Source organism: Cibotium barometz, chromosome 3 (genome assembly GCF_041138505.1).
Source record: "Cibotium barometz isolate CiBa-2024 chromosome 3, ASM4113850v1, whole genome shotgun sequence".
Lineage (NCBI taxonomy): Eukaryota > Viridiplantae > Streptophyta > Polypodiopsida > Cyatheales > Cibotiaceae > Cibotium > Cibotium barometz.
In genome coordinates this window covers 48,629,227-48,651,812 of record NC_141048.1, presented here as the reverse complement: position 1 = coordinate 48,651,812, position 22,586 = coordinate 48,629,227, and the positions used below count along the sequence as shown (strand labels likewise).

Sequence of the window (22,586 nt, the reverse complement as noted above, 5' to 3'; positions counted from 1 at the left end):
CCCGGCTTACTATGAGATACGGGGAAGAATCCATTGCCTCTTTCGAGAGGGATTCAGACCACTCACACGGGTGATACAATTTGAGGATCAAAGGTGCTTGGGCATGTGCTTGATGGAGCTCAGACGACAGAAGGATGTAGTGTTGAGGCAACATGCTGAGAGACAGCCCCAGCTCTAACATGACACCTCATAGAGAGCGATCATAGATTTCTTTGTGGTACAAACATCTACATCAAAGCCCACCATCCGTACCTCTACATAGGATCATCTATTGATCACATGTACTATCAAATGTTTTCATTTTACTTTTTCTTTCAGTTTTCTATAGCTCAATATATCCATGGTACCATTGTATTACTTTTGGTCTCATAGGCCCTTTGGGTCTTCCGTACACGTTAATATAACTTTCTTTCTTTCTCTCTCAGGGAGACCTCTCGGCCATACTCATTAGCCCCATGCTTGATATTTTGGAGAGTGGTATACCATCTACTGGGAGCTGATGCTGCCCTCATGTTTCTATGTTCCTAGTATTCCATGATGAGTTTCCATGGACAGTTTTGTATCACCCCCCATGGACATTATTGTATCACTTTGGTCTCATAGGCCCATTGGGTCTTTAGCAGACGCTTAATATATCTTTCTTTCTACCTACCATTTTCAATGATTTAGATATACTCGCGTGTGCTCTCTCTACCTAGGCATACAGTCTTGAAAGATAGTTTTCTGGCACTCTAGAAGGGGCAACAAGGGAGGAGTAGGTGGTAACGAGGCTGCTGCAGGTTAAGGTGGGCAGGACTCTTCATAGGCTCATCCAGGTGCAGCGAGTGCAGGAAGGGTCTGGATGGTGATGGCTGACAAAACCAACGCAGAAGCTTGCAGAGGTTATGCAATAGTGAACCTTACAAGGCTCGGGGGGGTGGGGTTTTCTCCATCACTCACCCAGAGTCTTGAACCCAACGCAACGCCTCCTCGTTGCACGGAACATTTTTTTTCTCTTGTGAGAAGGGTAGCCAGCGGTAGTTTGTATCACTTAAAAAGAAATTACATGATGTCGTCTTCAAAAAGAGCAGGTTTTCAGACTAGGGGCAGGATTTTCCAACTTTCTCATGAATCCTCACATGTTCTGTGCCTCATTGGGTGTGTGTGGAGTGGTGGTGAGCAATAACTATGTAGGATCCCTGCTTTATTAGACTTTATCTGAAGAGTCAATAACACACACAAGCTTCTGTTTCCTTAACTGAGTCAGCCAATTGGCCCAGTTCTTGTCAAACTCTAGTGTCTTGGCGTTCCCTATCACCACCAAACCACATTTTGCTCGGGTTAATGCCACATTCATTCGACGAGGATCACTGACAAAGCCAAGTTGGCCACTCATGTTCGATCGGACCGTGCAGAAAACAATAACCTGCAAGTTGAAACTAAACATCATCCATAAAGTACCTCTTTAAGCTTTTCGGATGTTACCATGAGTGAAAAAATCATGTCTTAAAAATGCTTGAGAACACCAACAAACTTGCCTCTTTTTCTCGTCCTTGAAAGCCATCCACAGTCTTCACTTCAAGGCCAGAAAATTTATCATGCCTATCCTTACCATTAAGGAACAGCATATCATGCAGTAACCTGACCTGTTCAAAGTATTACATGTACATAAAGTCAATTGGAATTTGACGCATGCAGGATGTAGTTCAAAGATAGGAAATCACTCAGAAGATGAAAAAATCAAAGCACGACATGTTTGCTACCATATTATATATGTAGTAGTAGTAGGCATTGTGCAACGCACGAGACATTAAGCAATGCACCAGTGTAGGCTTTGGGAGGTTCAAATCCAATTTACCTCTCTAGAATCCCTCACATTCTGGCTACACTTCCATCATGGTTATATGATCAAATGTGTTTCGGTTTTTAACTTAAATACTTTATGATAAAAGATCTTTACTTGTGCACTATATGGGGCAATGACTCCAATGCCTTCCCATCCACCTTTTATATCATTGCCAGATTTGAGAAGCTGCAAAACCTTGAGAACCTGCAAGTTTCGCATAAGGATGAGCATGTAAATGAGTTTACACAAAGAACCAAGAGTGCAAAAGCATTTGAGGATTTTTCAACATGCACGTGGAGCACCCTTCTATGTAGACTAACTTATCATGGGGGTAACAAAAGAAATGAAATAAAGTAGAATATGATATTTCCAGCCAAAACTGTCAATTAATGACACACAAACGTAAGTGGGAAACCGAGTGACTTTCTGCAACACAAAGATGATGATATTCAGTCATAGTCAATAGCAAGGAATAGACATCTCCACACCAACAACATGGAAACACCAATTTTCCTTATGGTTTTCATTACCCTTTCTCCTCACAAGATATCACCCACTATTCCTTCTCACTAAGTTCTGATTTTCTCCAAATTTTACTCTACTTACCGTTTGCCAATGCAATTAGCATGTAGCCTATTTGGCACTGTGCCAAATCTAATCCAAGCCGTCTTTGAACCATCTGGCCCCCCCAGGTCACCCTCCCCTGAAAATATGGGGATTCCGGGAGCCCGGACTGCCCAATCATGGCTACTACTCATAACGAGGGCCACACAAACATGAATGGCCAATCACGTGTCAGCCGCCAAACTCCTATGTGCTAGCAACCACAAAAAGAGGGTGATCTTCTGAGGCCAAAAACTATCCCAGAGCCTCTTCCAAAAATCTGAGGGAAAGCCTAGTGAGAGGCCCTGAGACTGCCAATGTCCTGCTGCTGCCGGAGTGTCCTCGACCTCGGGCATCTGGATCCTATGGCCTAGCCGTGCAATGTATGCAAAGAATAGGGTACCCGGAGGCTCCTCCCTGTCTGCAGGATCACACCAAGTCCACTCCCCCGAGTCCCATTGGAGGTGCGTGATGGGCTGGCTCTCCCAATTCCATAAACCCCAGAGTCTCTCCCTGGCCACCTTGGCTGGAGGTGGGTTGATGTGCCACTCATGTGCATGGAATCTAATCACCCTCACCCTCTGTAACGTGAATCCAAGGGGGGCTCTAATCTCACTAATCTACCATGAGGCCCAGTCGAATAAGTGTGCAATGTGGAACTCTCATCCGTGCCATTAGCTACCAAGAGAATATCATGCCTGGTAAACACTCCCAACCACTGCGGGGGGATCAACCACTGCGGAGGAATGGTAGAATCGATGTCAAGGCTGAGTCTGTCTCTACTCTGAATCCCAGTCAGGTCTCTCTCCTGAGCCACTAGGGGAAGCTATCTGAATGCAAGCCAATCTCCAAGGGACTTAGCAGGTCCCGTACTCAAAGCTCCCCAAGATACATGAGGCCGAGCACCAAGCATGTGACCACTAGGTAAGTGGATCAAGGGGCTTCAAATCAAGGGCTGTCGAAGATGCTCCTCAGAGGCTACCAGAACAGACTGCTGGAGGGCCAGCTTGAGGTGGTCCCAAGCTCGCAATAGGCTGGCTGCAAATCTGTACTCAAAAGCTGGGCCACGGGCCCTCATCTCCGTGAAGATCCATCTAGTGCTCTACGGCCAAGGGCCCCCAGACTCAGTGTACGGGCTGATATCCTAGCTAGGAGGCTCACCGCTTGGGAGAAGTCCTCTAACAATCAACTTGCCCAACAAGGCACGGCTCTGAATGGCGGGGTCAATGCTGCCCAGGACCCCTCTGTGGCACGGTTGAATGATCATTCTCCAGGCCACCTTAGCCAAGGCAGCCTCCTGTCGCTACCAGCCCACAAAAAGTTGTGGATCAACCGCCGCTGAACCTAACCAATGCAAGCCCGAGAGAAGGCCGAGCAAGAAGTAATATACCACATGGTGGCAAGAACCTAGTTTGCCACCACCACTCCGAGATGTCAAGCCTTATCCATAGCAAAGATGCGGAGAGTCCGTTGCCAAATCTGTTGAGCCTTCGGGAAATCCCAAAAGCAATGTCACTGAGACTCCTGAGGGTGGCCGCACTGCGGGCAAGCTACTGGCTGACCTCCAATTGCTAGCCAAGTACCGACCGCCAAACTCCTGTGTGCCATCAACCAGAGAAAGAGAGTGATTTTTCTAGGCCAAAAGCTGTCCCAAAGCCTCTTCCAGAAATCTGAAAGGAGTCAAAGCTTCTAAATTGTTAAAGGGACTCAGAAAGAGGCAAGCTATCTATGTCGTAAAAATGAATCTAGTAGATGGAAAATGCAAGGCTATGGAACCAAAATGGCTAAGTGAGTACGCTGATGTATTCCCAAAAGAGCTGACTGAGATGCCTCTGACTCGTGAAGTAGATCATGAGATAGAGCTAACCCCCTGAGCTCAACTAGTAGCCCAGCGTGCATACAAAATGCCGGTTCCAGAAGCCATAGAAATTAAGGAGCAGTTAAGGCAACTGCTAGAGCAAGGATTCGTAAGACCCAGTGTTTCACCTTGGGATGCGCCCGTTCTCTTTCAGAAAAAGAAAGATGGAACGTTAAAACTCTGTATTGATTATAGAGGATTAAATTAGTTAACAATTAAAAATAAGTATCCTATCCCTAGGATCAATGAACTTTGGATCGGTTAAGTGGAATCCAAATGTTCACAAAGATATATCTCAAATCCGGGTATTACCACATTAGAATCAAGGAACAAGATATCCCAAAGACAACTTTCAATACTCACTATGGGCATTATGAATTCACAGTCATGCCATTCGGATTAACTAATGCCCCATAGACGTTCAATCACCTCATGCAGGAAATTCTCAGAGAATACTTGGATGAATTTGTTCTTGTCTTCTTTGATGACATCCTGGTAAACTCTAAGAATGCAGCAGATCATGAAGATCATATCCAGGGTCGTACGGGTAGAAACAGGAAAATCCCAAATGGTTAGAAACAAACACAATCCAGAAACGGTAAAAAAAAAATCAACTATGCCCAGACGCCTCGAACAAAGCCTTGAACGCCTCGGAAGACTCATACGCCTCGAACGCCTCTAATGGTTAGAGGCGCACCTCATAACAACTATGCTTCGTGCTAGGGATCATCTCAGGCTAGCCCTTAGACAGATAGTTCCACTTGCCTCAGAGGAGTGGCTTCAGCAACCTTTGGTCTAGAGCCCCTTGTTCCATTTACCAGTGGTCACATGCTAGGGGCCTGACCGCATGTATCTTGGCGCGCATTGCCTGCAACCCATGCGCAGCAGTAGCACCCTGTAGCCTATGGGCAGCAGCCTGTAGTACATGCGCAGCAGCAGCTGCCCTGGTCACCCTTGTGCGCAGTAGCCCTGCATGAAGCCCATGCGCACAGCAGCCGCCCTGGTCTTCCACACGTGCAGCCTCCACACGGCGACCTGCTCAAAGGGATGCGCTCGCTGTCACACAATATTCCATGCACCACCCTTCACTTATTTAAAAAGGCGACTCGCTTTTCAAAAATGCCAAAAGCAATCATAGAAAAACGCATCCTTCAATAATTATTTTTAAGTCATCAAAGGTTATTAAAATCCTTTTTGTCCCCTTTCACACTTGGGCTGGCCACCATATATGAGTTTCCTTTTCATATCCAACTGATGCCTGTTCACACTGTCCATCCCGTGCCCGTGCCCACCTGCTTGTTGTCCAAAGGGAAAAACACAGGGTCGTAACACATGCTGCTGCTGCACCTCATCCTCTTGTTGACTCATCTTCCACTCGTCGAAGGAATCTGCCTTCTTGGTCACGCTCTTGCAAAGCATTCGCAAGTTCACGCTGACGAAGACAAGGTCATTGGCACGCTCTACCCCAAGTCGGTTCCTCAGAGGCCATTCGCATACTTAGCCAGGCTATCAACATAGGTACTCCAAAGTTGCTCCAAGAAAGAGGAGCTAACGGCCTGGCTAAGTATGCGAGTGGCCAACTACTATAGCTCCGGTCCATCCGAACCAAAGTCCTCCCACCATAGAGCAGCACCAACTTCGGAGTCGTCGATCTATGCATCATGACTACCATAGGAGCCATGAAATGACCTGTACATGGAAAGTTGGTCCCTATTGTTGCGCCTAACCGATGCATCAGGCACAAAACGGTCCAAGATGATCCTCCACCCAACGCTCACCTCCCAGTCGCTCTCTTGCTTGTTGCCTTGGAATTCTAAGTCCACCACATAAGCTGCTGCATGCAATGAAGAGTAGTAGAAATTCCACCTTCCTAGACACAAGGCATGGATCTCCTCATATTTGTCATGCGATCCATGGCCTCGTAGACCTTGCCTGTGCATGGTTGCATAGCATCTACAATCCTCAATAGGTGGACTATGGACCTCACCATGGCATCCGTGGTCTTCACACTCTCCCACCAAGAGGCGTCATCCGCCCGTAACCTGCACTCTCGGCCGGTGTTTGTACGGGACTCTTGCATGTCAACAAACTCGTCGCTAAGGAAAAAGCCCCCTCAAAGCACCACTATAATCCTTCAACCGGCCCAACATGAGAAAGTTGTAGGCAAACCGGGTGTCGGAAAATTTGAGAGAGGGAGAGGACCTCTTGTTGAAACTCATACCGAAGTCATAGGTGGTTGAGGATAGAGAAGACCATGGTGTTAACCTCCTCAATGAGCGGGCTGATCCATGGCAATGCCCCTATGTCCTTGAGGAGGTTGTTTAGGCAATGAGCCATACAAAAGGACACCGTGACATGTCCATATATACCTTGGAAGATAGCTCCTGCCACCCTATTCGAAGGCTCCCCATCCGCACCAAAGCCGACTACATGCTCGGGGCCAATGATCTAACCTCCCCAATATTCTTAACCATGGCCTTGAAGTATTCCAACCTTTTCAAGAAAGCAATTTACTAATGAGAAGGGGACTAGTATGATGAAAACATGAATGATGAATTGGCGATGATCGATCGTACTTACCTAGCTCTTGAGAGGCAATGTGGTCATGGAAGGAGAAGCTGGCCACCGCCGTATCCACCGCCTCCTTCAACTTGGGGTTCCAATTCTCCCCAAGTGTAGATTGTCGTTGTGGGTTGCACAAGGGTTGAGAGGCCGTGAAGATGGAGGGTGCCGGTGTGATGGATGGAGCAACATTCCGACTCGATGGTGAAGGTGATGGCGTGCATGATGCCGATCGGCCCGATCCACCACATGACTCCATCACAGAGGCCGAGGCTTCAATTCCTCACCCCATCATCGCGGGATCCACGGTCACTCATGGTATCCTTCTTGCCGCTTCGACCGCCTCATAGACGGCAAGCCTTGTCGAGAAGTTTTGGTCTCTTTTCGGGTGTGACATTCGTGAAAATCCGCACCTCATGCCCACTCTCATGCAAGAGATGGGCTCACATTTTGTTGGCGCCACCCGTTCGCCAGTACAGGCAAAGCTTGCATGCCCATGGCCGAGAACCGCCTCCATGAGCGGATGGAGTGTAGTTAATCTCCTCCCACCATGTCCATCCCGTAGTCCTATGGGCAGCCCCGGCACGTGAGGAGGATGCCATGGTTGAAGATGGCTTGTCACTTGAAAGTTGATAGCTTGAGAGAGGAAGAGAGAGGCTTGAGGGAGAGAGACTAGAGTGCTTGTGTGAAAGGCTTGGAAGTTGGAAGAGGCTTGAGGGAGAGAGACTAGAGTGCTTGTGTGTGTGTGGCTTGCCGCTTCAAGCTTGACTCTTGAGCAATGAGCAATAAGACTTAAGGCTTGAAGGCTTGAGCCTTATAGGTGTGTGTGTGAGGAAGTGTGTGTGTGTGTGTTCTTCTTCTTATATAGATAGGCAAGAGTCTTGAAGACTCGAAGAGGCAAGGCAAGAGGGCCACTATGGCCCTTGTGACTATGGGCCAAAATGGGCCAAAAAGGCCCCCAAGATGGCGTCCCCCAACTGCCATAAAATGGTCATAAAAATAAGCATTAGACTGCACAACAGATCATCGCCGTCCCCCGCAGGCAACATCCCCCAAACAATCCCTCCCCAGAGCCATCCTCACCCCCCATAGTCACAGGGATACAGGTGATGGGAGAATGGGACGTGGGGACGCCATTTCGGGACGCGCCAGGAACGGGGAGGGTCAAGGACGGTCGAACGTCTCCCCTGGAGGCACCCCTCACAAGGGACCACGGGGGGGGGGGGGGGGGGGGGGGGGGGGGGGGGGGGGACTGTGGTGTGCATTTGATTAGTAACGCATCCATTAGAGCATTTGGGATAGGTGTATCCATTAGCACACTTGAGGATAGTGATACTCTGCATACGAGTGATAGAGACACCTATGAGCATAGACCTGAGTTCTTAGTGTTAGATGCAGTAGGCATTCTTATAGGATTTCTATTTGTAGAGATATCGTTGATACGACTACTACTCCTAGTATTCATAGCATTCTTGGCAGTATTCGTGTGGATAGAGTTCATGTATTTAAGAAGTCAGGGATAGTGCATGAGAGTAGTGACGATTTTTCTCAAATTAAACCTCGTATGAGAGGTAGGTATGGATATAGAGAGCTTTGTATTTGATTGGGGCTGGATCCAGTGATTAGAGAGGTTGATCTATCTTGCGATATAGGTTATACATGGATTCCATTGATGGACACAGACCATGATCATGATCATGATTTCAGAGATTGTGAGGATGACATGGTCATTGATTTGATGGGATAATGATCATACCGGTAGTAGATCGTATAGCATAGATCTTGAGAGATTTGCATTTGATCTAGACATCTCCTTAGATCCTATACTATTAGAGATAGATTTATCATGGGATGTAGGTCACATAGGGACATCATTGATGGAGATAGACCATGTTTATGAGGATAACCTTGGAGGCCTTGGGGATGCCATAGATGATATTTAAGGAGATGATACCATCTATCTTTCATGTGAGGATACCTCTTCATTTTTTAGTGATGACTATGATGATCCTGATGTGTATGGATTGCTTTATCTTCGGGGCGACATTCGTATCCTTTTCATTTGACCCTAGAAGATACCCGACTAGCCTCATCATCCATAGGAGTCCATTATCTTTTCCATTTGACCCCGGGAGTCATGAGATTCATGTATTGGTATTGGTGTTTTGCGATGGTGACACAAGGTCATGTATTCGGCTCTTTGTATATAGCCTTGGTATTTGTTTTGTGCATGACCACCCTTCGATTTCGAGGACGAAATCATTATAGGAGAGGATGGTTTGTAATCATAGTAACAAAAAAACATGTTTCTAGCTTTTGAAACCTCGAAACTTCGAAACGGTTTTTAAAAACCTCGAAACCTCTTCAATACGGCAGTTTCACCCAAACTTCAGGTTTTGTTTCTTCTCCCTGATTTTTCTATGATTTTTTAATTTTTGTTTTTCTTCCATATCCTCATCACCTTCCTTCCCTCTTCTTCTCTTGCCTCCCTCCTTTCCTTTTCCACCTTTTGCACTTCTTTCACCTCTACTCCTCCTTCCTTCATTGTCCTCCTCTTCCTTTCTCTTCTTCTCCCTTGCTCTTCTTTTCCTTTTCTCTTCTTCTCCTCTCTTCTTTCCCCTTTTTCTTCCTTCAATGTCTAAAATCTTTCCCAATTTCTACCTTCTCTTCTTCAATTTCTTAAGAGTCCTTGATTGAACCACTTGAGGCATCTAATCAAGCAAAATTGCCATAATGCCTCACCAAAAGAAGGATGGTTCCCTGAGATGTGTGAGAAGAGACCATTTTTTCATCATTACACTATGTTTTTAGATGGCTACTATAAGTTCTTTAAGTATTTGATACTTTATGGAATTATTGATTTTTCAAAACCTCGCAGTTGCTTAGATGAGGGACGAAACAAAACCCTAAAAACCTCCAAACGTTTCTTGTGACTATGTTTGTAATGAAGGGATTTTAGTGTGCACATACATACGGGGGATGGGCCTAGGCATATGGGGGCTTAGGGACATTTGCACATATGTTGTGTAGGGCATATGGGGCCTTGGGAATATAAAAGGCACCAGCCCTAGGATATTGTATCTTTCATACCTTTTGATATCTTTTATGATATACATTACCCTAATGTCTATGGCACAAGCTTCCATGGTGAGCTTCTCCCTTTTGAGATGTTAGGATGGTGACCTACACCCATGTTGTCTACTCCATGCAATGAGTGGGCCACTATCTTGCAAATTGTTGGAAGTTAGTACTTACTAGTAGTTCTCAATGGCATTTAGAAACACATGCTAGTAGAGGGATGGTCTTTGAATGAGAATGGTTTTAATTCTTTTTGTTGTGTTCGTACACACAAAGAGAGAAATTGAAACTAGCTGTGAGGAAGTGGGTAGATGGAGCAAAACAGATGGATAAAATAGCACTAAGCAAGAAGTCCACTGAGGGATTGAATCTCCATTGCGAAACTCCTTTCATTGTAAATCTGCTTGCAGGTAACATAGTTACAGGGAATGGGGAATGGGGAAAATAGAGATGTAAACGGAAATTTTGAGGCAATTGAAACAAGGAAATGCTACATCAGCAAGGGGAAGGGGAAAGAACAAGGGGGAGAGCAGAAATACATGGGGATGCAAGAACATAGGAGAGTGACTGGAAACAAGGGGAAAGGAGATCAATGAGAAGAAACGGGGGGGGGGGGGGGGGGGGGGGAAACGGTTCAAGCGCGCCGTTTCCAAAACAAAAATGGCTGCCGAAATGTGTTTCGGATCGTAGGCCCCCTGAAACTCCTGAAATGGCCCAAAAACCTGGAGTTTTGGGAGTTTCCCACAACTATGGCAGGTAGTGTGAATTGCAGGCCAAGGTAAAAAACTGGCTTGTCACTTACTACACACCGTCACGGACACAAGTGCACCCCCCTCCCCCACCGCCCCACCCCCCCCCCCCCCTCCTCTCTTCCAAATCAGCAAGGGGAATGCAAAATAAGGGTAAGAGAGCAGAAATACATGGGGATGCAAGAATGTAGGAGAGTATATGACTGGAAACTAGGGGAAAGGATCGATGAGAAGAAAGAACAGAAGATAAGCTAATATCGCTTTGAAATTGGAATTTTGAGCAGGTGTTGTCGGGGAAACAGCCAAAAAGGCACGGGGAAACGGTTGAAATGTGCCGTTCCCAAAACGGAAATGGCTGACGAAATCTTTGCTCCCCCCCCCCCCTCTTTAACAAAAACACACACACACACACACACAGAGTTTGAAGCAACAATAGTTCATCCTTTACAATTAAAACTTGAACAATGCAAAAAACAAAGAAAAAAAAAGTAATCAAACCTGTGTGGCCTCAACATGATTAAACCAAGAGTTGCTCTCCAATGTTGATTCCTCTTTTCCATTGACACAATCCATAAAAACAATTGGCTTCATCTTATTTGGCCAAGGGAATCTGAAAAAGGCAAAACAACAAAGCTAGTTACTGAGGTTTCGTGTCTTACTAAGTCCTCCATATGAGGCTTCCCAGAAATCCACAAAGCAGCATAACAGTTTCTGTCCTCTGTTTCATCTCCTCGATGATGGCTGAAGATATGGTCCAGTGTGAAGGGTGCCTCCTTTGGGCTCTCTATGGTCTCCTCTTGGTAGTGAATGTAGTTCTTGGGCAGAGAAGCCTCCTAGGGGGCCTTGAGCTTTGACCAGGCATTCTTGTGGCATATTGTCATCGTTCTCCTGCACTCTACCCTTGCCATTCCCTAGAAAGAAAGGAGTGTTTTGGTGGAGATGTGGCTTATCTTACTGGTGTGTTCTTGTCTGCAAGTTTGATATCACTCTCAATGGCCTCGCAACTCACCACTCCATTAGTAATCCTGAGCTCCATTAGTAATCCTGAGCCACCAGATTACTGCATAGAGAATTGACCTCTCAATAGACAATGGTGTCTCACTCCAATCTCGTAATATGCTGAGCAAAGAATTAAAGCATGTTCTTATATCCTCCTATATGACATGCATACACTAAGCTCCCTGCCCCTCCTCAAACCCACCTCAATATGGATCCACTGACGCTCATCCAAGAGTAACCTTGCTGAAGATGATTCCTCCAACTGCAAAAACTCTAGGCATCATCAACTTGGTGGTCATCATCTGGTAATGCCTATTACTACATTCCTCAGGGCTCAAAAATCCCCTATTTTATATGAGTTGGTTCCTTAAACTGCATCTCCTGTATTGGCATGTGCTCTACGGTACTAGCACTAAATGCACCCAAATAATTGGTGTGAAGAGAAAAAGGCAGATCAAAAGCATCTGATCGAATGGAAGTCTCAAAAAAACTGTTTCCAATCCACCTTGAACACGTCCCCTTATCATTTGAAACCATTAAAATGACTGCAATATATCTTTAAGAAGAAAGAGTCCAAAACATTTAATACGAACCCATTAGGAGCTAGCCGGTCCGACGGCAAAGGATGCGACTTCAATTTTCCGGAGTAAAACAATCTGGAAGGCAATGCTGCAATTTCTGGATGCATCCTGCCACAATTTGAGCAGATTAGGGCCTGCCAGATACATAGTGCCTTAAGAATAAAGGACGTTATATCTTTCTACGGCCATGTTGTTTGCAATTATAGCACTTTGTTGTCCCTGATATTTTTTGAGTGTTCCTTTGTTTTGCTCTATTTCCCAATTCATCATCAAGATAAGATTTTGATTTGTGGAGAGAAAACCAAACTTGTTTGTTTGGCATCAAAACTTCCACGTGGGAAATAGTTAGGTAAATGTTGAAGAGTAGAACCAATCCCGACAAGTTTATGGTTCCCGAATATGAGAAAACAAGTTTGCAAAGGACATGTTACCTTAGGGAAAAGGACATTATATCTTTCTACAGCCGTGTTGTTTGCAGTTATAGCACTTTGTTGTCCCTGATATTTTGTGATTGTTCCTTTGTTTTGCTCCATTTCCCAATTCATCATCAAGATTAGATTTCGATTTGTGGAGGGAAAACCAAACTTGTTTGTTTGGTATCAAAACTGCCATGTGGGAATAGTTAGCTAAATGTTGGAAGAGTAGAACAAATCCCAACAAGTTTATGGTTCCCGCTTATGAGAAAACAAGTGTCAAAATTCTTCTAAAATATTCTAGAATATTCACTCGTTTTAAAAGAAATTCTTGATAAGTCTGATTAGCAAGTCAATCTCCTGACTTATTATACTCCCCCTAATAACCAAGAGGTCCCTGCTAACCCTGCAAGCAGCCTGCCCATTCTCATGGCCTGTGAGCACCCCCCCCCCCCCCCAAAAAAAAAAAAAAAAACCAAAAACCAAAAAACAAAAAACAAAAAAAAAACCCCAAAAAAAGAACCTTCTCACCTCCCCTCTCTCAGCCCACATGATGTACCATACATGTCATGGCATATCCAATCATCCTTGCAAGAGTGCAACCAAACACTTTACAAAATCCAAGTATCATTTAGGACACATGCCAAATCCTAACACTACATCCACATCTTTCTTCCATAAAGCTATGCTAGCTTCTGAGGGCATGGCCATCTGAGGCACATATTGGCCTGTGCCATTTGAGTAGCAATTATGAACCATGAATTGGAGCCTATCTAGCCCCGGCACCAGCCCACAAGGTTTGCAGCTGCCATGGTGATCTATTGAATCACTCTGTTACTAGAATCAACAACATCCATTCTTTAGATGACCCCTAGCAGTATGGCAGACGGCAGACCCAGAGGATTTCAAACAGTCTGTTTTACTACCCAGATACGCAGAGGCAGTCTCATTTAATCCATCTCCTAGTCTGGACCTTTCTTTCTCTCTCAAGTTAGTGACTTCCTTTCAGAGACCGCAACAGCTACTCACTTTCAGGGATTACAAGCACAGGGATCTCACTTCACTAGAGAGTCAGCAGGGATAGAGCCTCACCAGGGCTTGATCGATTAGGACTCCCCAAAAAAACCTGAATAAGTACTTGAAACACAATTTGCTAATGGTATTGCGGCCTATCTAGCCTGCACCAAATGCAACTTGACAAGGTTTGCAGCTGCCGTTAAGATTTATAGAATTACCTCCAGCGCTAGAATCAAGTCAGAAAATCTCCACTCCCAGAACCAGCAGCAGAGCTTGGTCTTTTTTTCCCCCCGGAAAAAGATCCTTCTATTAATTAAATACAAAAACAGCCACGAAGGGCTAGATACAACCTCGCCTCCATGTACGGGGCAGGGAAACAAGTAATCAAGAGGTAGAGAAAGATGCACTTCTCCTCCGGCTGGCACTGAGACTCCCAAGGGTGGCCGTACGATAGGCAAGCTGTTGGTCAACCTCCAATGGCCAACCATGTGCCTACGGCCAAGCTCCTATGTGCCATCAGCCAAAGAAAGAGGGTGATATTTCAAGGCCGAAAAATGTCCTAGAGCCTCTTCCAAAAATCCGAGAGAGAGTGCTGGGAGAGGCCCTGACTGCCAATGTATTGTTGCTGCCAGAGTGCCATCAGTCTCTGGGATTTGAATCCTATGGCCTAGCCACGCTGTGTATGCAAAAAAGGGGGGCATCCAGAGTCTCCTCCCGATTAGCAAGATCACGCCAAGTCCACTATCCCAGGTCCCACTGCAAGCAGGTCGGCTCTCCCAAATCCATAGCTGCCAGAGCCTCTCCCCGACCACCTTGGCCGGCGGGGGATCTATGTTCCACTCATGTGCCTAGAATCCAATCACCCTCACCTTCTGTAAGGTGCAGCCACTGAAATCCTCCAAGTGAGGCTTGGATCTCTCTAATCTGCCATGGGGACCAAAAGAAAAAGTGAGCAAACCACAACCCTCATCCGCTCCATGGACTGCCAATAGAATATCATGCCTAATAAACACACCCAACCACTTTGGGGGGTCCAGGTCTGGGATAGGTGTCAGCCATTGTGGGGGGGTCGGGTCTACTATTCCTCAGGCATGGAAGAGGTTGGTCTTCACCCAATGTCCCATACCACCAAAGTGTGCCGAAGGCCTTGACACGTCAACCTATGTACTCACCATGTGCACGGCATGAGCATGTTTGCTAGTATCGTTGGCTTCCATGTGGGACTGGATGTTCAATTCTCCGTGTCGGGATGTGGTACAGTACCTTTTGATGGTTTTTCTTTTGCTCTTGCATTGGCTAAATCTAGCAGCTAGTTGAGAACTACCTCTGGTCAGACAACTGCAATGCCCGGGCTAGAGTCTCCTGGATCACCATCGTCCTACCTCAACATCAAGGGGGCTTGGGCGTGGTAGACCATCTTCGTGTCATAAACTTCCTGTCCATGGTCTACAGCTACGCAGGATCCCCTGGAATACATTCTTGGGTGACGCATAGCAGGTTGCACACCCAAGCTGGCAGCACCATGGATGCCAGGAATGCGATAAAATCTTCAGTTCCACTAAGCTGCACCAAACAGATTCCAATTCACAGCTAGTATTTCAAGAGCTTGGACCAAACTCTAGCTGACCCGTTGCAAAAGTTGTTTTAACACCGAGCAGGAGAGTATTACATGCCCATGATATAGAGCAACTTCGCATATTTGCCCACTACCCACCAGCTGAGCACGCATCCCACATCATTTGAAGAGAAATGGAGCCCATACTTACAAGAATTGGATTTTATTCTCTATGCTTAGAGCAGATCAACAACGCTAGCACGACCAAAAGGTTGTGCCACCTGACCATCGCCGAATTTGGACAACACCTCCTGAGTAGTTTTGTGTCTAGGTCTCCTTTTCTCTATGGCAGAGAGAGTACATCATGGCTTTCCAGTTCAGCCTGGATGGCCACAATGAGTAGACCAGCCGGGTGTGGTACTTAGGGCAGCATATGAGTCCCCATGGCATTGCCTTTGGAAATGCTCAGCAGCACACTGCATCTGGCGGTTGCGTTCACACACTAGCATCACATTACTCACCTCATCTCATCTGAAATGATTTCCTGGGCGATGGAGATGGGCAACACACTTCTCTACGAGGCAGATGGCACTCCGCCTTAACTTTCTTCAGATCACAGCTTCAGAGGCATCACAAATGCCCCCAAAACCTGGCCGTTTCTGCTACCCTACAGGACTCCCAGTGACTGTATAAATGAATGAAGTATGCCCAAATCACTTTGATGACTCCGTTACCTTGATGATTTTGCAAGTGTTGTCACCAGCCTGGACATTTCACAGTCTGAAAGGGGTCTGGTGGACTCCAGGATGTTTAAATATTTGGAAAGTACAAGCTTTGGGAATGGGGGATTATCCTAGAATACAAAGGACCACACTCCTAAAATTTAGGAGAGTTGCTATTTTTGGCCCGACTCCGATGGAAATTCTGTTCGCGTCATTACATCTGGAATTGAGGAGATACCAAGAGTTGGCAAAGTGCCTATGACAGAATGTCTACCAGTTAGGATATTTTTAGAGATAAAGTTTATGGAAGGACCCATCTCTTAGATTGGGACATGTGGCAAGAAAGTGGACCAAAGTGAGACAAGTGGCCTGACACTTGTTAGAAAGTGGATCAAAGTGAGACAAGTGGCCTCACACTTGTCACTTCAGCTATTGTGTGGCTCTCCACTTGTCATTGTAGCCTTCTCTTGCCATTTTAGCTCATGGGAGGCACAAATCTATAAATTGGAGCCCTCTCTCTTCATTAATAGAGGCTCTCTTGCTACACACTAGCCTCTACCACCGTTACAGGCTGCCCTAATGATGGTTACTCTCTTTCTCTCTCTTGAAGGCTGCCCATGAAGAATACCGGCTGTTGGGGACTGTTTTGGAGGCTTCCATCGCGAAGAAATACTGAAGGCAAGGGTATTTAATCATTTATTATGATTTCTAGCCATTGTACTTGTTGTACCAACATTTGTACTTGTTGTACCAGCCCTTGTACTGGCTGTACCAGCTTCTGTACTTGCTGTACCACCCATTGTATTGGCTGTACCAGCTTTTGTACTTGCTGTACCTGCTGTACCAGCCACCGTACCGGCTATACCAGCCACTGTACCTGCTGTACCAACCCTTGTACTGGCTGTACCAGCTTCTGTACTTGCTGTACCACCCATTGTACCGACTGTACCAACTTCTGTACTTGTTGTACCTGCTATACCAACCACCATACCAGCTGTACCAACCACTGTACCGGCTGTACCTGCTATACCGACTGAATGGAGAGTTGTACTTGCTGTACCCTTTCTATTGCATGAAGACCCGTGGTTTTTGGGGAAGAATCAGTACCCACACAGAGGTATATGGATTATATGCTTGGTTGCCTTGTGTTGGGCTGTGTTATGTCATTTGTATATGGATAATCCGGCATCTCCCGTGGGGAGAGTAAGACCCTCAAAGCTTGTACATGATATTATTCTCCTTGGGTAATAAAATACTCCAAGGGGGGGGGGGGGGGGGGGTCGGCCCATTCCGACCTCTATGCAGTGTCACACGTGCAAGCTCCATTTTCAGCATTTGTGGATGTTTTGTCTAGCTTTTATGTTTTATGCAAAGTGATGATGGATATGTGTTAAGGTTGTGGCCATGTTTAAATGTTTTAATATGCATTGATGGTATCAACAAGTGTGTCAAAGGCCCTAGTCCCCCAGGCACCCGCTGCGAGTTACATTGGGGAGGATGTCACCAGCCTGGACATTTCCTAGTCTGAAAGGGGTCTGGTGGACTCCAGGATGTTTAAATATTTGGAAAGTACAAGCTTTGGAAATGGGGGATTATCCTAGAATACAAAGGACCACACTCCTAAAATTTAGGAGAGTTGCTATTTTTGGCCCGACTCCGATGGAAATTCTGTCCGCGTCATTACATCTGGAATTGAGGAGATACCAAGAGTCGGCAAAGTGCCTATGACAGAATGTCTACCTGTTAGGATATTTTTAGAGATAAAGTTTATGGAAGGACCCATCTCTTAGATTGGGACATGTGGCAAGAAAGTGGACCAAAGTGAGACAAGTGGCCTGACACTTGTTAGAAAGTGGATCAAAGTGAGACAAGTGGCCTCACACTTGTCACTTCAGCTATTGTGTGGCTCTCCACTTGTCATTGTAGCCTTCTCTTGCCATTTTAGCTCATGGGAGGCCCAAATCTATAAATTGGAGCCCTCTCTCTTCATTAATAGAGGCTCTCTTGCTGCACACTAGCCTCTACCACCGTTACAGGCTGCCCTAATGATGGCTACTCTCTTTCTCTCTCTCTTGAAGGCTGCCCATGAAGAATACCAGCTGTTGGGGACTGTTTTGGAGGCTTCCATCGCGAAGAAATACTGAAGGCAAGGGTATTTAATCATTTATTATGATTTCTAGCCATTGTACTTGTTGTACCAACATTTGTACTTGTTGTACCAGCCCTTGTACTGGCTGTACCAGCTTCTTTTCTTGCTGTACCACCCATTGTACTGGCTGTACCAACTTCTGTACTTGTTGTACCTGCTGTACCAGCCACTGTACCTGCTGTACCAGCCCTTGTACTGGCTGTACCAACTTCTGTACTTGATGTACCACCCATTGTACCGACTGTACCAGCTTCTGTACTTGTTGTACCTGCTATACCAACCACCATACTAGCTGTACCAGCCACTGTACCGGCTGTACCTGCTATACCGACTGAATGGAGAGTTGTACTTGCTGTACCCTTTCTATTGCATGAAGACCCGTGGTTTTTGGGGAAGAATCGGTACCCACACAGAGGTATATGGATTATATGCTTGGTTGCCTCGTGTTGGGCTGTGTTATGGCATTTGTATATGGATAATCCGGCATCTCCCGTGGGGAGAGTAAGGCCCTCAAAGCTTGTACATGATATTATTCTCCTTGGGTAATAAAATACTCCAAGGGGGGGGGGGGAGGGGGGGGGTCGGCCCATTCCGACCTCTGTGCGGTGTCACACGTGCAAGCTCCATTTTCAGCATTTGTGGATGTTTTGTCTAGCTTTTATGTTTTATGCAAAGTGATGATGGATATGTGTTAAGGCTGTGGCCATGTTTAAATGTTTTAATATGCATTGATGGTATCAACAAGTGTGTCAAAGGCCCTAGTCCCCCGGGCACCCGCTGCGAGTTACAAGTGCACCCTTGAAATCTTCCAGGTTTTAAGGCTACTGATCGTCTCCTAGTGGGAGAGATGCTTTCTTGCCCATTTGGATTTCTGGGCTTTTCTTATCCATAGTGCAGATGAGTTCACGTGGGGCTACAATACCCGTGCCACTCTTCCAGCACCTCCTCATACATAATCTCCCTCCCAAAGCGGTCAGTCAGGGAGGAAGTTCCCACCTCTGAGACTTGTACCTCAAAAGAGGGGTGATATTTTTTCTATTACATGTATCATTACCTTACTAAATGCAGGATCTTGTGCCTGGAAAATAATCCGCCCTCTTGGTGGTTCTCGAACTTCACGTGTACAGCTTTCTTAGATGTGCCCCTTCTCTTCCAACTTGATTTTTCTTTCGTCTTAACTAGAACTTTTGCCTCCTCCTTTACATGCACCCTAGGAAGGTAGTGTTTCCTAGTTTATGTGGATGGCTTACTCTACAGTGTACACTATGCGAGCAGTAAAAGATTGAGTAGACCAAACCAATGCATCAATTATTTCCTTTTTGTTTTATTATGCAATTTTATCTTTAGCATATATAAAATTTTAATAACCTAAGTAATATTTCCTTAATTCAAATATCGCAAAGCAGAATTCCAAGACCCCATGCCCAGCAACATGCTCTGATAATGAGTAACCATTGAAATGGAGAAGCAGTGAGACGAAATTGACAAGAGAGGCTTCTGCATATATACAAAGCATTATGGATCAGGAACGAACGTAGTTACCTGTACTGAGTGTCAAGAAAGCAGGGATTTAGACCACATTCCTGTAGATGCTGATAAAGGCTGACATCCAAACCTGCCTGCAGATACACAGCAGCAGTCACACCCTCTTATTGTGGATGATGATCAAAGACTACATTACTATATCTGTGCTTACCAAATAATATATCTGAAAATATGATTTATTTTATTTATGCACAGTTGATGTCCAAGGTCCATAGCAGGGTAGTGCCAAAACTTGAGCTTACGCCTTTACAGCACTCCAACGTGATACCCTTCACTTGGAGCCTAAGTGCCTTCTCTGCCATTGCTCCTGCGCTTGGAGTAACCCAGCAACAGGCAGACCTGCACTCATAAGTTCCTCCTTTGACAGGAAGCACTCTTAAGAGCCTCCACTTGCTAGCCAGATTATGGGGTGGACCCCTCGTAGTGGTAAAGATCAGATGCTTAGCATAAGCTGCATTTTCACAACTATTTGTACTTCCTTGGGCACCTGTAAGACCTTGGCACAATACATTGAGAGAAAGACTTCCTACTGCCCAATGGGAGACTTTTAGACCATCTATCATGTGGGATTAAAAAAATCCAAGTGCTAATGAGAAATTTGGGATCTAGTCAGTGGGTACATGCATACATCTAGATGAGAGAAAGGAAGCTAGCACCTAAACTTTTTATAACGTTACAGAATTAATCATATTATAGGCATCTTAAAAAGCACTAACCATCAGAGCTTCTGAAGACAAGACGGTAGGTGGAAGTTGGACAGGGTCTCCCACCAGCACAACGCTATCTGCTCCACTCCTCAATATTGGCACCAAAGTTGCTGGTTCAGTTGCCTAGAAGCATGGAGCATCTATGTACATTAGCAATAATCTATAGTCCAATGAGCAAACCAGTCCATTAAAACATGCAGCTTTATACAATATTGAAATCTCTAAGATAATAGCCAGGAGAATTTGATAAAAAACCATTCAGCTAATCCCACAATACTTTGTCAATGTTCGATGTTATCCTCTATCAATGGTGCACCCCTCCACCCCCCTTTTCAGCTCAGAGTGCACTTTTAATCTCATTCCAAACCGTGTGAGCAGTATCTAAAAAGAGAGGGTTCTGTGCAAATCAAACTTTCAAAAGAGACCTAAACTCCAACCTGTGTTGCTTCATCAATCACACACATACTGAAGGAACGATTCATCAGAACTTGATCTCCAGCTCCAATACAAGTAGAAGCGATAACATCTGCCCTGAGTGTCCAGTGGAACTCCAAATTGTAACCCATTTATGGCTAGAGGGAAGCATAAGTATGAGAAAACACTAGGAAAATAAGAGACCTGACAGTCAAGCCGCACAACAAAGGAACTATGTTCTCACCTATCAAGAACATCCTTTAAGGCTCTAGCTTCAAGCTCCTCTGCCCTCTCCCATAATAACTTTGAGTCCTTCACACCATCTGCCCTTCTTTTGTCATTATTGGCTTGCCTTGATCGTCTCATTTGCTCTGCAGAGGTCCTCTTTGATTCAGAGGCTTTTTTCATCAATGGATGATTTGCAACTTGAGCATCCACTGTACATTCTCGTAGCTCCTCTTTCACCTTCACAGTTTATGTACAAATTTGAAACATCTCTCTCTCTCTCTCTCTCTCTCTCTCTCTCTCTCTCTCGGGTGCGTGTGTGTAATAAAAAGGGACCCTCACACTACCCTTCTGCACCCTGACATGGGGCAGAAGTGTCTAGTGCAAGGGCCCTTAAGTTGGCATGGATCCACCTGGGTTCGAGTCCAGCATTGTTGGATAGTCCTTCTAGGGCTCTTGGCATAGTTGCTACGACGTAAAAAACCTCTCTCTTGGGCGGATGTGTGTGTAATAAAAAGGGACCCTTGCACTACCCTTCTGCACCCCGATGTGGGACTTAGGTATTAATCAGTAGTAACCATAGTAGTTAGGTATTAACCATAATAGAATATAATAGTAGTTAGGTATTACCCATAGTAGTTAGGTATTATGTAGTAACCATAGTAGTTAGGTATTAACCATAGTAGTTAGGTATTAACCATAATAGAATAGAATAGTAGCAACCATACTAGTTAGGGCATTAACCATAATAGAATAGAATAGTAGCAACCATACTAGTTAGGCATTAACCATAATAGGATAGTCCTTCTAGGGCTCTTGGCATAGTTGCTACGACGTAAAAAAGCTCTCTCTCTCTCTCTCTCTCTCTCTCTCTCTCTCTCTCTCTCTCTATAGTTGCTACTTCCGGATGCTCCCTACTGATGTATTGTAGGGCTAGATACTGACCTTCAGTTCTTTCTTTTCTTGTCCAGACACTGTATCAGATGTCACATGGTTGTAACTTTGGTCTCATAGGTCACTTTGGCCTTTTGAAGACGTTAATGTAACATTTGATTTCTCTCTCAAGAGGTGAAGGACACCGATATAGTGGATCTTGTGGACCCTCCACGAGCTTCTCCGGACCTACCTCGCCCAAGAGGAGTTACCTTGGACCAAGCCACCGCACTCTAGCGTGCCCGACGCCCCCGGCCCCCCCGTCGGCCACGATCACCTCATCAGCTCCAGGTCCAGGACATGCTCCACCACCATCGAGCTACCTTTCCACGTGACATAGCTGAGGGAGACCTCTTGGCCATACTCATTAGCCCCATGCTTGATATTTTGGAGAGTGGTATACCATCTACTCGGAGCTGATGTTGCTCTCATGTTTCTATGTTCTTAGTATTCCATGATGAGTTACCATGGACAGTTTTGTATCACTCTAATGAGATAGCTATGTTTATGTTTTCTTTCTGTTTTATTTTCCATTCCATGATGAGATATGCCATGGACATTATTGTATCACTTTGGTCTCATAGGCCCATTGGGTCTTTAGTAGACGCTTAATATATCTTTCTTTCTTTCTCTCTCTCTTCCGGATCACAC

General features: G+C 45.5%; 1 protein-coding gene across 4 annotated transcripts in view; it reads right to left on the bottom strand.

Moving 5' to 3' along the window:
• Positions 1-1,035: 1,035 nt before the first annotated feature.
• LOC147640174 (uncharacterized) overlaps positions 1,036-22,586 on the bottom strand; it is a 64,431-nt gene continuing 42,880 nt past the window's right edge. For 2 of the 4 annotated variants that reach the window (XM_086778095.1, XM_086778114.1), the window contains 9 exons: positions 21,022-21,242; positions 20,801-20,894; positions 20,373-20,486; positions 19,654-19,730; positions 12,268-12,363; positions 11,174-11,285; positions 1,940-2,029; positions 1,518-1,625; positions 1,036-1,405 (listed from right to left, as the gene is read on the bottom strand). In XM_086778095.1, the coding sequence (XP_086634221.1) occupies positions 1,187-1,405; positions 1,518-1,625; positions 1,940-2,029; positions 11,174-11,285; positions 12,268-12,363; positions 19,654-19,730; positions 20,373-20,486; positions 20,801-20,894; positions 21,022-21,242 (1,131 nt within the window). In that variant the 3' untranslated portion in view covers positions 1,036-1,186. The remainder of the gene's footprint in view (positions 1,406-1,517; positions 1,626-1,939; positions 2,030-11,173; positions 11,286-12,267; positions 12,364-19,653; positions 19,731-20,372; positions 20,487-20,800; positions 20,895-21,021; positions 21,243-22,586) is intronic. The other 2 variants (XM_086778102.1, XM_086778105.1) reach the window with 2 other exon arrangements.